The sequence below is a fragment of the Salvelinus sp. IW2-2015 genome, linkage group LG18 (genome assembly GCF_002910315.2).
Source record: "Salvelinus sp. IW2-2015 linkage group LG18, ASM291031v2, whole genome shotgun sequence".
Lineage (NCBI taxonomy): Eukaryota > Metazoa > Chordata > Actinopteri > Salmoniformes > Salmonidae > Salvelinus > Salvelinus sp. IW2-2015.
The window spans coordinates 25,618,938-25,635,953 of record NC_036858.1 but is presented as its reverse complement, the minus strand read 5'-3'; the positions used below and the strand labels follow the sequence as shown (position 1 = coordinate 25,635,953).

At 43.8% G+C, this 17,016-nt stretch overlaps 2 protein-coding genes across 2 annotated transcripts in view; both read left to right on the top strand.

Annotated features, from left to right (window-relative positions):
• LOC111978040 (peroxisome proliferator-activated receptor gamma coactivator-related protein 1) overlaps positions 1-17,016 on the top strand; it is a 144,986-nt gene that overhangs the window by 82,261 nt on the left and 45,709 nt on the right. The window lies entirely within an intron of this gene.
• Positions 2,869-4,991, top strand: npm3 (nucleophosmin/nucleoplasmin, 3). The gene is made up of 5 exons (XM_024008594.2): positions 2,869-3,046; positions 3,328-3,413; positions 3,681-3,800; positions 4,112-4,205; positions 4,552-4,991. The coding sequence occupies exons 1-5, from the start codon at positions 2,962-2,964 to the stop codon at positions 4,647-4,649; spliced, it is 483 nt and encodes a 160-aa protein (XP_023864362.1). The 5' UTR covers positions 2,869-2,961; the 3' UTR covers positions 4,650-4,991.

Sequence of the window (17,016 nt, the reverse complement as noted above, 5' to 3'; positions counted from 1 at the left end):
TTTCCTCCCTGACGCCAATAAATCTAGTCAAAAGAGGAAGATTATGACTTCTCCAGCCTGAATGAAGGATGCTTTATATATGAGCCGGTCCACGGGGGACACAAGTGTAGGTATTACCGGGAATTCACATCAAGCCTAGACGACCATGCACGGGCGCTAGATTTGCATCTGCTGTCAATGCTACATTAGCTGCTGCCTTGAGCAACTGTTCCTGGGGTCCAAACAGGAACTAAACAATTAGGCTACATCACAAAACAACAGCCTACTTCATAAATAAAATGATACGTCATACATGACATAGTTACATTACTCTTACTACAAAATTACAATCTAAAATGTACAGTACTACAATAATACAATATGTGTATGCGTGTATGTCTTCACAGTCCCGCGTTGTGCCCTGAAGTGTACAGTCGTGGCCAAAAGTTTTGAATGATACAAATATTAATTTCCACAAAGTTTGCTGCTTCAGTGTCTTTAGATATTTTTGTCAGATGTTACTATGGAATCCTGAAGTATAATTACAAGCATTTCATAAGTGTCAAAGGCTTTTATTGACAATTACATGAAGTTGATGCAAAGAGTCAATATTTGCAGTGTTGACCCTTCTTTTTCAAGACCTCTGCAATCTGCCCTGGCATGCTGTCAATTAACTTCTGGGCCACATCCTGACTGATGGCAGCCCATTCTTACATAATCAATGCTTGGAGTTTGTCAGAATTTGTGGGTTTTTGTTTGTCCACCCGCCTCTTGAGGATTGACCACAAGTTCTCAATGGGATTAAGGTCTGGGGAGTTTCCTGGAGATGGACCCAGAATATCGATGTTTTGTTCCCCAAGCCACTTAGTTATCACTTTTGTCTTATGCCAAGGTGCTCCATCATGCTGGAAAAGGCATTGTTCGTCACCAAACTGTTCCTGGATGGTTGGGAGCAGTTGCTCTCGGAGAATGTGTTGGTACCATTCTTTATTCATGGCTGTGTTCTTAGGCAAAATTGTGAGTGAGCCCACTCCCTTGGCTGAGAAGCAACTCCACACATGAATGGTCTCAGGATGCTTTACTGTTGGCATGACACAGGACTGATGGTAGCGCTCACCTTGTCTTCTCCGGACAAGCTTTTTTCCGGATGCCCCAAACAATCGAAAAGGGGATTCATCAGAGAAAATGACTTTACCCCAGTCCTCAGCAGTCCAATCCCTGTACCTTTTGCAGAATATCAGTCTGTCCCTGATGTTTTTCCTGGAGAGAAGTGGCTTCTTTGCTGCCCTTCTTGCTACCAGGCCATCCTCCAAAAGTATTTGCCTCACTGTGTGTGCAGATGCACTCACACCTGCCTGCTGCCATTCATGAGCAAGCTCTGTACTGGTGGTGCCCCGATCCCGCAGCTGAATCAACTTTAGGAGACGGTCCTGGCGCTTGCTGAACTTTCTTGGGCAGCCTGAAGCCTTCTTCACAACAATTGAACCGCTCTCCTTGAAGTTCTTGATGATCCGATAAATGTTTGATTTAGGTGCAATCTTACTGGCAGCAATATCCTTGCCTGTGAAGCCCTTTTTGTGCAAAGCAATGATGACGGCACGTGTTTCCTTGCAGGTAACCATGGTTGACAGAGGAAGAACAATGATTCCAAGCACCACCCTCCTTTTGAAGCTTCCAGTCTGTTATTCGAACTCAATCAGCATGACAGAGTGATCTCCAGCCTTGTCGTCGTCAACACTCACACTTGTGTTAACGAGAGAATCACTGACATGTCAGCTGGTACTTTTGTGGCAGGGCTGAAATGCAGTGGAAATGTTTTTGGGGGATTCAGTTCATTTGCATGGCAAAGAGGGACTTTGCAATTAATCTGATCACTCTTCATAACATTCTGGAGTATATGCAAATTGCCAGCATACAAACTGAGGCATCATAGTGGGCAGAACAAGCAAGTAAATAGCTGTAACTATGTAACAGGTATTATGTAGACTACTGTATTTAGTATTTATTAGGATCCCCATTAGTTGGGATGAGTTGGACCGCAGAGTGAATAAAAAGCAGCCAACACGTGCTCAGCATATATGGGAACTTCTTCAAGACTGTTTGAAAAGCATTTCAGGTGAAACTGGTTGAGAGAATGCCAAGAGTGTACAAAGGCTGTCATCAAGGCAAAGGGTGGCTACTTTGAAGAATCTCAAATCTCAAATATATTTTGATTTTTTTTAACACTTGTTTGGTTACTACATGATATCATGTGTTATTCCATAGTTTTGATGTCTTCACTATTATTCTACAATGTAGAAAATAGTAAAAAATAAAGAAAAACCCTTGAATGAGTATGTGTGTCCAAACTTTTGACTGGTACTGTATATAATAGCATCATGTAGAGTACCGCACAGTCTACCCGCACTGTATCTGCCAGTTGTTGGCTAGGGCACACTTGCCAAGACCAAAGTAGGCATATTTGCTATTTAACGCAAAAGTGTTTGTGACAAAACTATCAGTAGAGTTGAACATGCGATGGAAACATATTAACTTTTTATTTGGTGCATGAAAACTTAAGTGAAAAATATATGTTGTGTGCACTATGCAATCACGCCCTGATTTTAGCCACAAGTCCATTTGGTGGAAACACCACTGATGGGAAAATGCAAGTAAATACTTACGTATTTAAATACTTACGTTATGTGGATTCTAGAATATTCGCATGAAAATCTGTCGCCAATTGGATGGAAACGTAGTTTATGATAAGGAATTAGTTGTTCTAACTTCTTATATTGATAGACCAACAATAACTGATGCTGTAACAAGTAAACTCCAGACCCAAACCAAAGCCCGTTGGCCCCTCCCCTTCAAACACACGTTGAAACGTATTTACGCCTGCGACGCGATTTGTTTTGACGTCATATGTTGCATCTCTTGAATGCGAGTCTGATCTTCCATCGAGCTAGCTAATACATTTACTTTATTTTCACACAATCAAAAATGTCGCACAGTCACGGAGAAGACGATTGCTGCTCGGAAGACCACGGGAGTGTTGGCCAATCGAGATTGGAGAGCTATGTATTCAGTAAGGATCACCTTTTCCAAAACAATCTGTCGTATAAAATTATTGGTAGCAGCACACGTGGGGATGCCATCACGTTGTATTTTGGATCTTGTTTGATTGCATTTTTTATTTTACAATGAGAGTAACCGATTTAGAGAGAAATATATTGTAAGAAAGACTGCTAAAATATATTTAGATTTTGTCATAATTATTATACACCACAACTGTACGCGCTAATGTTACATCCGTCTCTGAACCACACGTGTAACGTTAGCTAAAATTGCAACATTGTATCTTCGTAGGTTGTGAATTATCCTCCAAAGTACCGTTCTACACATTCCAAGGGGACGAAGAGGAGGATTTGGAACACTTTCTCGAGCTACGGACGGTGGGTTTTACTTTAAGCTAGCTAACTATATCACTTAACTCTCTTTACAATTAGACTAACTTTTTTCTAAGACATGATACTCATGACATTGGAACCAGTGGTATCAGGTGTGCCAGGATCCAGAGTTATGTTGCTCTAGCATAGTTTACATGCCTCTGATACAGAAACGTTAGTGAATCAATTATGTAATGCCTCTTCAAATCCACTGTATGATTCTATTTTGAGGGAGTGAAGTCCCTGCTTTACAAATATTGTATACATCTCTAGGTTTGCTTGGGAGAGGGAGCGAAGGAGGAGAGTAATGTGGTGGAGGTGACTGCTATGAACCACCAGGGGAAAACTATTTCTGTACCTGTCGCCAACCTCCATATCAACTGCCTGCCAATGGTGAGTGGCACACATACACCACCACCTACTTCAGACTGGGAGGGGAAGGAAACATGAGATTCAAAAGAAGACACTTCTACATTCTCCTACACACTGCTTATTTGTAAAGTTTCTGACTTTCCACATGTGGGAAATGAAACAATCTCATAATGCACTGGCCACCCGTAACACTGAGGTTTCAGATGTTTGTCTAGTTGTTAGGCATTTGTGTGGATCTGAAAGGGCTAGGGGTTGATTTTGGATTAAATGTCTGCCTTGCCGGTCTGCCTTGTGGTGTGTGTGTGGTTGGGAATCTCAATTGTCTTCCTCAGGTGAGTCTTGGGGAGTTTGAGCTGAAGGCCCCTGTCACCATTAGACTGAAGTCGGGTACCGGACCAGTGACCGTTAGCGGTCTGCACCTCATTGGTAAAATTATTGCTTTAATAATTGGCCTGTAAGGACATGATCATGACCACATATACATTAAAGGAGAAGATTCACCCATCATATGATGCAAAACTCGTCATACCGGCTGTATTTCTGCCTATTTGAGCGGCAATGGCTCAAATACACATGAAAACATGACCCTGGGAATGGGTACAGTGCTTAGAGATGCACAAAAAACTATATAACATTCAAAATAGATGAATCTTTTCTTTGAAAGGGATAGTCTTAAGTTCTCTGACCTGTTGGCAGTGAGACAGAGTTCACAGTCCTAACCGAGGAACTGCTTTTTTCCTAGTGATTGATAACTTGTGTCCCCCTCTACCAGCCTCTGACAACGCTGACTCTGACTTGTCTAGTGAAGAAGAAGACTTGGACGAAGAGATAATCCCCATCAAACCAGCCAAAAAGAAACAGAAGTTGTAACGGGACTGGATATCTGATTAATAAATGTTTTGTTAGGGAATAAAGATGTTCTTGTACCAATAGGAAACATGAAATTCAGATTCTCTATCCCACTGCAAAGTTGTTTAGGGATGTGGGAAGAAAAATACCGGGGGGAAATTATGGATGAAAGGTGCACGAATATGGACCTCATTTTTGATCTTTGACTGTGGCCATGTTTGGGTTGTGGTTACTGAACCATGTCCTAGGGATTAGTCTACTCTCTTTGGCCTGTTGGAGCGAGCTCTTGTTTTCGGCTGCGGAAGTGTTTGGTTTCATTATAAAGAATCAATTGCAATGTATTAAATACAATCAAGATCCTAAGATGGTTTTATTATTATTGTAACAAGTGTTTGGTTGAGTGGAAATGGATAACTAAGCTTTTAGGCTGGGACCCAATCCGATCGGAAACCGCATTCACTGTAAYTGGTACATATGTCGGTTCAGTCAGAAAATACCTTTTAATTGTCAATGGTCTAAAGCTGATTTGAATGAATCCCTGCCATAGTTTCCTACGTACTTTCTTCACATGGTTACAGCACCATCAGTTGACTGAATTTTTTTACTATTGACTTTCAGAGTTGAAATGTACTCTTTTTGTTGGTGAAGTGGATATACATTCACGTTTGCATGCTATCGTTTATTTGGATAACATATTAAACCTAATTGTAAATGGGGTTTCCAGGTTGGTGTTAATGTATTGGTTTTCTTGCTCTTCTGGCTGGGTTGGATTTGAACAAATCAGGATAAATAAGTTAGCCAGGTAGCTTTGAGAAACACTCAAGCTAACATTGAACATAGGTTATTGAAAGTAGCCGCACAAAAAAAATATGGTCAGTTTTGTACTATTTAGGGAAATGAAAGCTGGCTAATTAATTGATCATTTGAGATATTACCTTTGAACATTTTTGTTGTACATTTTCAGATTCTATAAATAAAAACACTTTTGGTATTATTAAGTCTCATTTGTTGGATTTTTATCAAATCAATTGTACATTTCTGAGTCTGACATCTCATGTTATGCCCAGTGTTGATTGGCCATCAGAGGCTATGGTATTTCATTGAATTGTGTTATTCTTAAGATATGCCCTGCCCCTTCACACACAAACAATAGGCAGACGTACCCTTACACATTGCTCTAGGTGTAAGACAGGGTTTAGGAATAGTTTCACACATAGAAGACATTTGTTTTCCCTCACTTTAAAGGCTTGCAGATGTACTATGGCTAATAGCAGGACATGGCTGAGAACTGTAGGAGGGTAGATCAGACATGATTGACTTCATAAAATTAAAACAACCAATACATATCTACTAATAGATGAGAAATATGAACACTAGGGYGCCTAACAGATAACTGCCTGTGTGAAAACCACTAAACAGAAATCCTCTGCACAGACAGCTGTTGGTTCTATCTCTACAGAATAGATCCAATGCCTTAGTGTGTTTGTCTGACATCCCTTCAACATGTAACTCACCATACAAAACAATGCTATTTTGCATATAAACATGATTTCTATCTCTCCAGTTATGCAGTATATCTCCACTCCAGTAAACGTATCAAGCAGCCACTTAAAATCAAAGTATTCTAACAAGATCGATATTACAAAAATACATCTTCTCTGGCAGGGAAATATTGTAACTATGTAACAGACTGATCTATACGATAATGATGTGTCCTTGGCAGTGGTGATTTTAGCACGTAAATCTTGGTGGGGCAAAAAATATATATAATTTGTGGGATGCATGCAAGCACTTTCACTACACAACACTAAACAATACATTAGTTGCACTATAATGGTGACAAATGGTGCCCACAAACTGTTAGGGACTACATAAAGCTGTCCCAACWGCAGTCCCAACARCTTACCGCTGCTACACCTGGCTATCAGCGGAGCCTTGTCTGGCAGCAAAACAAGTCAGCCTCATTTACTGCCTTTAAAAAAAGCATAGCTGATATGGCTGACTTGCTTTAACAAATGTGGGTTCTACTGACAATTGAGATGTACACACTATGGCATAAGGGGACGACAAGCGAATAAGAGGAAATCCGTCATTTCGATTAAGACATTAATGAGCGAGCTAGGACGTACGTAGTCAATATAACAATATAACAAAGCTCTAACAATATTTGATGATTACCCTTCTCAAAAACAGGTTATAGACTACATGTGCACCACCAAGTCAGAACAGTGGGAGAAATTAAGAGGTGAAATTAGACCAAATTATTAGGGTGAGGCACATGGGCTACTAACAGCTTACTACACAACATACACATTACTTTCTTAGCTACAGTATGCATACCTCTGGCATATTACATAATTTTTGCAAATCAGATTTTATTTGTCACATGCGCCGAATACAACAGGAGTAGACGTTACAGTGAAATGCTTACTTACAAGCTCTTAACCAACAATGCAGTTTTAAGAAAATGCCTAAAAAAGTAAGAAATAACAATAACAAATCATTAAAAAGAGCAGTAGTAAATAACAATAGCGGGGCAAAATACAGGGGGTACCAGTACAGGGTCAATGTGCGGGGGCACCGATGTCGAGGTAATTGAGGTAACATGTACATGTAGGTAGAGTTATAAAGTGACTATGCATACATAATAACAGAGAGTAGCAGCAGCATATAATAGGGGGGAAGGGGGCATGCAAATAGTCTGGGTAGCCATTTGATTAGCTGTTCAGGAGTCTTATGGCTTGGGGGTAGAAGSTGTTTAGAAGCTTCTTGGACCTAGACTTGTGCTCCGGTACCGCTGGCCGTGCGGTAGCAGAGAGAATAGTCTATGACTAGGTTGGCTGAAGACTTTGACAATTTTTAGGGCCTTCTTCTGACACTGCCTGGTATAGAGGTCCTGGATGGCAGGAAGCTTGGCCCCAGTGATGGACTGGGCCGAACGCACTACTCTCTGTAGTGCCTTGTGGTCAGAGGCCGACCAATTGCCGTACCAGGCAGTGATGCAACCCGTCAGGATGCTCTTGATGGTGCAGCTGTAAAACCATTTGAGGATCTGAGAACCCATGCCAAATCTTTTCAGTCTCCTGAGGGGGAATAGGTTTTGTCGTGCCCTCTTCACAACGGTCTTGGTGTGCTTGGACCATGTTAGTTTGTGGATGATGTGGACGCCAAGGAACTTGAAGCTCTCAACCTGCTCCACCACGTCAATGAGAATGGGGGCGTGCTCTGTCCTCCTTTTCCTGTAGTCCACAATCATCCCCTTTGTCTTGATCACTTTGAGGGAGAGGTTGTCTTTGCACCACACGGTCAGGTCTCTGACCTCCTCCCTATGGGCTGTCTCATCGTCGTCATTGATCGGCCTACAACTGTTGTGTCATCTCCAAACTTAATGATGGTGTTGGAGTCGTGCCTGGCCATGCAGTCGTGGGTGAACAGGGAGTACAGGAGGGGACTGAGCACGCACCCCTGAGGGGAACCCGTGTTGAGGATCAGCGTGGCAGATGTGTTGTTGCCTACCCTTACCACCTGGGGACGGCCCGTTAAGAAGTCCAGGATCCAGTTGCAGAGGGAGGTGCTTAGTCCCAGGGTCCTTAGCTTAGTGATGAGCTTTGAGGGRACTATGGTGTTGAACGCTGAGCTGTAATCAATGAATAGCATTCTCACATGGGTGTTCCTTTTGTCTAGATGTGAAAGGGCAGTGTGGAGTGCAATAGAGATTGCATCATCTGTGGATCTGTTGGGGCGGTATGAAAATATGAGTGGGTTTCTGGGATAATGGTGTTGGTGTGAGCCATGACCAGCCTTTCAAAGAATTTCATGACTACAGACGTGAGTTCTACTTGTCAGTAATTATTTAGGCAGGTTACCTTAGTGTTCTTGGGCACTATGGTGGTCTGCTTGAAACATGTTGGTATGATAGACTCCGACAGGGAGAGGTTGAAAATGTCAGTTGCCAGTTGGTCAGCGCATGCTCAGAGTACACGTCCTGGTAATCCGTCTGGCCTAGTGAATGTTGACCTGTTTAAAGGTCTTACTCACATTGGCTGCAGAGAACGTGATCACACAGTCGTTCGGAACAGCTGATGCTCTCATGCATGTTTCAGTGTTATTAGCCTCGAAGCGAGCATAGAAGTTATTTAGCTTGTGTCACTTGGCAGCTCTTGGCTGTGCTTCCCTTTGTAGTCTGTACTAGTTTGCAAGCCCTGCCACAACCGACGAGCGTCGGAGCCAGTATAGTACGATTCGATCTTAGTCCTGTATTGACGCGTTGCCTGTTTGATGGTTCATCGGAGGGCATAGCGGGATTTATTATAAGCTTCCGTGTTAAAGTCCCGCTCCTTGAAAGCGGCAGCTCTACCCTTTAGCTCAGTGAGAATGTTGCCTGTAATTAATGGCTTCTGGTTTGGGTATGTACGTACAAGAGCCAATAAAATGGCAGCTATCCCCTCCGGTGCCACGCAATACATTTGTGTGCTGTGCTCACTTGAACAGGAAGGTGGCGCAGCGGTCCTTTATGGGCAAATTTTGACATCAAACTTTGCCTGCGGCAGCCTTGTGTTCTCAGAAAACCAGTCGTATTCTCAGAACCTCAGATAGCCAGGTGGGGCCCAGACAGGAGGAGTATGAACGTAGGCGGTTTTCGCCTTCTGATAGTGTCTGAAGGGCACAACACTCAACACAGGTGTTAACACACACACAGAGGTCTCCTGAAGAGGAGACCTTACAGTTTATCATAACACAATTTATTAACTCTTTGAAAGGTATGAGGCCTTGGTTTAATTAAGATAGCTAGGGGGGCTAACCTCATATCACAGGCATATTAAGTACACTTTTCCTCAATAAAGTAGCTATCAGAAAAGTCAGAGTTAGAAAGGAGGGGGAGTCAAGTGCAAGTGTTGGTTCAGGAATTAGTTATGATTATGATTATTATTTTTATTTTTGGGGGTGTCGAGGTAAGGAGGGGGATTATTTAACATACTATTTGAAGAAGTAGGGTTTCAAGTGCTTTCGAAAAATGGGACTGCTGTCCTAGCTTCAGGGTGAAGCTGGTTTCACCATTTGGGTGCCAAGACAGAGAAGCGCTTGGACTGGGCTGAGCAGGAGCTGCCCTCCCGGAGGGGTGGGAGGGCCAAGAGACCAGAGGTGGCAGAACGGTGTGCTCAGGTTGGGGTGTAGGGTTTGAGCATAGCCTGAAGGTAGGGAGGGGCAATTCCGCTTGCTGTTCAGTGGTCTTGTAGTGGATGCGAGCTTAGACTGGAAGCTAGTGGAGTGTGCGGAGCAGGGTGAGATGGGAGAACTTGGGAAGGTTGAAAACCAAGCGGGCTGCAGCGTTCTGGATAAGTTGCAGAGGTTTGATGGCACAAGCGGGGAGCCCAGACAACAGTGAGTTGCAGTAGTCCAGACGGGAGATGACAAGTGCCTGGATTAGGACCTGCACCGCTTTCTGTGTGAGGTAGGGTCATACTCTACGGATGTTGTAGAGCAAGAACTTGCAGGAACGAGTCACTGCTTTGATGTTTGCAGAGAATGACAYGGTGTTGTCCAGGGTCATGCTAGGGCTGTTACGGTGATCATATTACCGCCACAGGGAGTCACGAGTCATGACCTCAGTCAAATACCACGTGACCGTTTAGTCACGGTAACTAGACTTCTCCAAGCTCTGATGCTACTGATGGTCATTACCAAACTTGCCAAATGCCTAGTTCTCAGCACCCTATTGTCACTCTAATTACTCTGACATCAATGCAAATGTTATTCAAAAATCAAACTTCATGAGAGCTCGTGAGCTGATGTTGCACAACATTTCTATAGGCAATTGCGTGACAAAACAGAGTTTTAATGGCCTCTTAAAAAGAGGACACCACTTGTTTTCTTTTTTTTATTTAACCCTTATTTTACCAGGTAAGTTGACTGAGAACACATTCTCACTTACAGGAATAGTTACAGGGGATAAACGAGCCAATTGGAAACAATTAGGTGACCATGATTATATGAGGGTCATATTGGGAATGTAGCCAGGGTTAACAGCCCTACAATAAGTGCCATGGGATCTTTAGTGACCACAGAGAGTCACCTGTTTAAAATCCCATCTGAAAGATGGCACCCTACACAGGGAAATGTCCCCAATCATTGGCCTAGGGGATTTTTTCCCCCATGCAGGGACCAACCAGGACCAACCCTGCTTAGCTTCAGAAACAAGCCAGCAGTGGGATGGAGGGTGGTATGCTGCTGGCCTGCTATTTCTGTAGGCTAGGCCTACTATATTTCTCAACTTTCACAATTTTATTTTACAACATAGCCTACCTGACTGGCATGAAAATGTTTTCCCGCTAATTGATTGCATTTTGGAACATTCACGCTTATTGCCTACTGTCGTGTGCGCATTGCTGCGCTTATAATGTGAAGAAATAAACAAACAGTTTATCAACATTTTAAGCTAAATGTTCTAATCTGTTGCATCGGCCACATTGCTTTTAAAAGTTTTTTTGATGCTAGTTGTTGTATTAATTTGGGATTTATAGCATTACTCAACTGTCCCAGACTATGTTTGGAATATTTATTTCTTGCACAGAAGGACAAGTTGACAAGTAGAATGTCAACTGTTGTACTATGGGGGATAGTAGATTGACCTAGGCTAGTTCTTTTGCTGTTCGTTAGGCTTACTCATCTTGTTGGCTGACGAAAAGTAAACGTGGACAGTTCTTCCAACATCTTCAATATGCGCCTCGGAATTCGATAAGCAGGACGTGCGTAGCTGCATCCCCGATGTGTCTGGCTTCACTTCATTTATGATTTATGATAGCAAATTTCAATTGACAAAAAAAACGTTGTTTTCGTCTTTTGAGCTTCTATTCAATCACTTTTTATAGCTACTGTTTACAGGCCTCCTGGGCCATATACAGCTTCCCTGAATTCCTATCTGACCTTGTAGCCATGGCAGATAATATTCTAATTTTGGTGACTTTAATATTCACATGGAAAAGTCCACAGACCCACTCCAAAAGGCTTTCGGAGCTATCATCGACTCAGTGGGTTTTGTCCAACATGTCTCCGGACCTACTCACTGCCACAGTCATACTCTGGACCTAGTTTTGTCCCGTGGAATAAATGTTGTGGATCTTAATGTTTTTCCTCATAATCCTGGACCATCGGACCAKCATTTTATTATGTTTGCAATCGCAACAAATAATCTGCTCAGACCGCAACCAAGGATCATAAAATATCCTTTGCCAGTTAGTGAGTTATTAGCCCATATATATATAATTTGTAGTCAGAAATGGGTGGGGAGTGCTTGCTTCTTACAAGAGCACAAACGGTGCATTTCTTGACATCTTGAAAAGCTAGTCAGATAAAGAGTTTTTTTTGTCTTAAAGGGGCAGTGTTGTATTTTGGGACAGGCTTGAATAATCTAAGTAGCCAATAGACAGAAGGTAGCATAATTTGTCAGATTTTCTGTAATAATGGTATGGGAATAATGATGCATTTTATTTTGTAAAGGGGTTTCTTGCATCAAACAATACAACAACATTTTCAGTRATCTCCTTGTCTGAAGGACAAGTGTATAAATAGGTTAATGTCAAGCCCTGCATGTTTTTTTTCTCCAAAGTCTCATGGAATGTAGGCACATTCATTGGCTGCTACTGTATGCTGAACGATTAGACTGCCTATATCCTTGTTAAAATGTTATGGGATGCCTTTTCTCCATTGTTTTTCATGGTAGTCCACTCTGGTAGGCCTACATTATGATCACATAACCACAGTAGTCTACTTGACCACTGTTAAAACTAACTTAAAGCGGGTACAGCCTCAGTGTTCACAGTAAATGCGTGCCTGAAGTTGCACAGAATTTTCAAAACATTCAAGTTTGCGCTCTCAGCAGACCTGAGATTTGCTCACTAATGAAAAATATTTGAGGGAACATTGGGAGAGACCGTGTGAGGATATGATGGAGCCGAGTGACTTGGTGTATAGAGAGAAGAGGAGAGGGCCTAGAACCGAGCCCTGGGTGGCACCAGTAGTGCGAGTAAGTGGTACAGACACAGATCCTCTCCACGTCACCTGGTATGGAGCGGCGGCCTGCCAGGTAGGACGCAATCCAAGAGTATGCAGAGCCTGAGACGCCCAGCCATGAGAGGGTAGAGAGGAGGATCTGATGGTTTGCGGTGTCAAAGGCAGCAGATAGATCTTGGAGGATGAGAACAGAAGAGAGCGAGAGAGAGTCAGGTTTGGCAGTGCGGAGAGCCTCCATGACACAGAGAAGAGCAGTCTTGGTTGAGTGACCTGACTTGAAGCCTGACTGGTTAGGGTCAAGAAGATCGTTCTGAGAGAGATAGTGTAAGAGTTTATCAGAGACAGCATGCACAAGTGTTTTGGAAAGAAAAGAAAGGGTTTCTTCCTAGGTTTTGGCCTTTCTAGGGAGTTTTTCCTAGCCACCGTGCTTCTACACCTGCATTGCTTGCTGTTTGGGATTTTAGGCTGGGTTTCTGTACAGAACTTTGATATATCAGCTGATGTAAGAAGGGCTAAATAAATTTGATTTGATTTGATACAGGTCTATAGTTTTTTACATCAGATGAGTCAAGTGTTGGTTTCTTGAGGAGGGGAGTGACTCTGGCTATTTTGAAGTCAGAGGGGATGCAGCCAGAGGTCAGGGATGAGTTGATGAGGGAAGTGAGTGTAACAGGGTTATATTGGTGATTCCCCTTGCCACTTTATTGTTAAGCCAATGGGTTTTTGGTTTTAGTTTTGTCTTGACTTCACCTACTCAACATGGCATCTTATTGGCTGGTTTGCGTAGCTTGCTTACGAGGGAGGATGTTTCAGTCAGAATCATCCCAGTGAACAAGCACCAAACCAGCGGTAAGTTGTTGGTTGCAAAGCACTGTACGTCAAAAGTGATTTTTATACTCCTAAGTGATGATTTAAATGTACAATTTATATCAATGTGTTTGTAAATGTTATTCGAACCTCACACATAAGATGCAGCGTTTTTTGGTGAATATTTATTGTGCATTTTGTTGTTGAGAATTCCCGCCAATACTAGCTAGCAACTTACTGTGTCTGGTGGGAGGGTTCGTATATTTTGTACAGTGCGTGAGTGCAGAGTTGGATGGTGAGCCGTGCATTGCATGACGTGCAATTTTGTGCTCTTTCTATCAGGTACATTGTTCAAAATATTATATTGTATATTGTAATTGTTGTATTATTTTGGTAACTACATTTCCCAGTGAACAAGCACCAAACCAGCGTGCGTGAGTGCAGAGTTGGATGGTGAGCCGTGCATTGTATGACCTGCAATTTTGTGCTGTTTCTATCAGCATAAAGCTCCATGACTGGTGCTACAAGTTGGAGTTCGTGTCGAGGATTGATTGATTGTACACAACGCAAGAAGAGTACTGTTACATGAGGAATGGAAGAAGGTCTCCAGAGATGGTATGTAGAAGGTTGGATGGGATGGGGTCGAGCGGGCAGGTTTTCGGTAYGCCAGACCTCACTAGTTGCAGGAGAAAGAGGTCAAGGCGTAGGGTATTTCTGTGTGAGTCGGTCCAGTGGATTCAACAGGCTGAGTGAATGAGGAGCGGATGTTGTCAACCTTCTTTTCAAAGTGGTTGACAAAGTCGTCAGCAGAGAGGGAGGGGGAGGAGAAGGCGGAAAAAAGTCTCCTACGGTTTGAGGCAGAAGCTTGAAATTTACAGTAAGAGAAAGTGGCTTTAGCAGCAGATACAGTGGAAAAGAAGGTAGAGAGGAGGGAGTGCAAGGACGGTAGGTCCTCTGGAAGTTTAGTTTTCCCCATTTTTGCTCAGCTGCCCGCAGCCCTGTTCTGTAATCGTGCAATGAGTCACTCAGCCACGGAGCAGGAGGGGAGGGCCGAGCCGGCAGGGTGGAAAGGAGACATTGCGAGTCATAGGATGCAGAAACAGAGGAGAGTAGGGTCGAAGAGGCAGAATCAGGAGACAGGAGGGAGAAGGATTTAGCAGAATGGAGAGACAATAGGATAGAAGTGGCACAGCTCCTTAGTGGCGGAGCTGTCTAACCCACTGCATCGCACTCCGACAGAGACAGAGATGATCGCCTTGCTTCGCGTTCTTAGGAAACTAAGAATTTAGTTTTTAGCTTTTAGTATTTCATTTTTTAAATTTATTATTTCTTACATTGTTACCCCAGGAAATCTTAAGTCTTATTATATACAGCCGGGAAGAACTATTGGATAAAAGAGCAACGTCAACTTACCAACATTACGACCAGGAATATGACTTTCCCGAAGCGGATCRTCTGTTTGGACCACCACCCAGGACAATGGATCGGATCCCAGTAGGCGAAATTTGAAATTTGAGCAAGGATTGCCTTCCAGAGAGACATCAGAGATTGTAACATTCTCTGTTTCACGGAAACATGGCTCACTCGGGATATGTTATCAGAGTCTGTACAGCCACCCGGTTTCTTCACGCATCGCGCCGCCAGAAACAAACATCTCTCTGGTAAAAAGAAGGGCGGGGGTGTATGCCTTATGATTAATGAGTTGTGGTGTGATCATAACAACATACAGGAACTCAAGTCCTTTTGTTCACCTGACCTAGAATTCCTTACATACAAATGCCGATCGCATTATCTACCAAGAGAATTCTCTTCTATTATATCCCACAGCTGTGTATATTGATGGCAGCATTCGCGCAAAACTGAAAGGTGCGTACCACTGCTTTTAATCATGGTAAGGCGACCGGAAACATGACTGAATACAAACAATGTAGCTAATCCCTCCGCAAGGCAATCAAACAAGCTAAGCGTCAGTATAGAGACAAAGTAGAGTCGCAATTCAATGGCTCAGACACGAGACGGCTCAGATGGCTCAGACACGTATGTGGCATGGTCTACAGTCAATCCCGGATTACAAAAAGAAAACCAGCCCTGTCGCGGACAACGACGTCTTGCTCCCAGACAAACGAAACAACTTCTTTGCTCTCTTCGAGGACAATACAGTGCCACTGACATGGCCCGCTACCAAAATCTGCAGGCTCTCCTTCACCGCGGCTAACGTGAGTAAAATATTTAAAAGTGTTAACCCTCGCAAGGCTGCCGGCCCAGACGGCATCCCTAGAAGTGTCCTCAGAGCATGCGCAGACCAGCTGGCTGGTGTGTTTACGGACATATTCAATCAATCCCTATCCCAGTCTGCTGTTCCCACATGCTTCAAGAGGGCCACCATTGTTCCTGTTCCCAAGAAAGCTAAGGTAACTGAGCTAAATGACTATCGCCTCGTAGCACTCACTTCCGTCATCATGAAGTGCTTTGAGAGACTAGTCAAGGATTATATCACCTCCACCCTACCTGACACCCTAGACCCACTCAAATTTGCTTACCGCCCAATAGGTCCACAGACGACGCAATCGCAATCACATTGCACACTGCCCTAACCCATCTGGACAAGAGGAATACCTCTGTAAGAATGTTGTTCATTGATTACAGCTCAGCATTTAACACCATAGTACCCTCCAAACTTGGAACCCTGGGACTAAACACCTCCCTCTGCAACTGGATCCTGGACTTCCTGACGGGCCACCCCCAGATGGTAATGGTAGGTAACAACACATCTGCCACGCTGATCCTCAACACGGGGGCTCCTCAGGGGTGCGTGCTCAGTCCGCTAATGTACTCCCGGTTCACTCATGACTGCGTGGCCAGGCACGACTCCAACACCATCATTAAGTTTGCTGATGACACAAAAGTGGTGGGCCTGATCACCGACAACAATTAGACAGCCTATGGGAGAAGGTCAGAGACTTGGCCTAGTGGTGCCAGGACAACAACCTCTCCATCAACGTGATCAATACAAAGGAGATGCTTGTGGACTACAGGAAAAGGAGGATGGAGTATGCCCCCATTCTCGTCGAGGAGGCTGCAGTGGAGCAGGTTGAGCGCTTCAAGTTCCTTTCAAGACCCTGGGTCTCGACCCCGCCCTATGCAACTGGGTCCTGGACCTTCTGACAGGCCGCCCACAGGTGGTGAGGGTAGGAAACATCTCCACCCCGCTGATTCTCAACCCTGGGGCCCCACAAGGGTGCGTTCTTAGCCCTCTCCTGTATTCCCTGTTCACCCATGACTGCGTGGCCATGCACGCCTCCAACTCAATCATCAAGTTGGCAGACAACACTACAGTGGTAGGCTTGATTACCAACAACAACGAGACGGCCTACAGGGAGGAGGTGAGGGCCCTCGGAGTGTGGTGTCAGGAAAATAACCTCGCACTCAACGTCAACAAACAAAGGAGATTATCGTGGACTTCAGGAAACAGCAGAGGGAGCACCCCCCCTATCCACATCGACAGGACAGTAGTGGAGAAGGTAAAAAGTTTTAAACTCATCGGCGTACACATCACGGACAAACTGAATTG

Bases quoted from the DNA above. Each gene is read 5' to 3' on its own strand.
- npm3 (XM_024008594.2), top strand. From the start codon at position 2,962: ATGTCGCACAGTCACGGAGAAGACGATTGCTGCTCGGAAGACCACGGG. The intron at 3,047-3,327 runs GTAAGGATCACC...GTATCTTCGTAG, and splicing joins ATTGGAGAGCTATGTATTCA to GTTGTGAATTATCCTCCAAA. The intron at 4,206-4,551 runs GTAAAATTATTG...CCCCTCTACCAG, and splicing joins TAGCGGTCTGCACCTCATTG to CCTCTGACAACGCTGACTCT.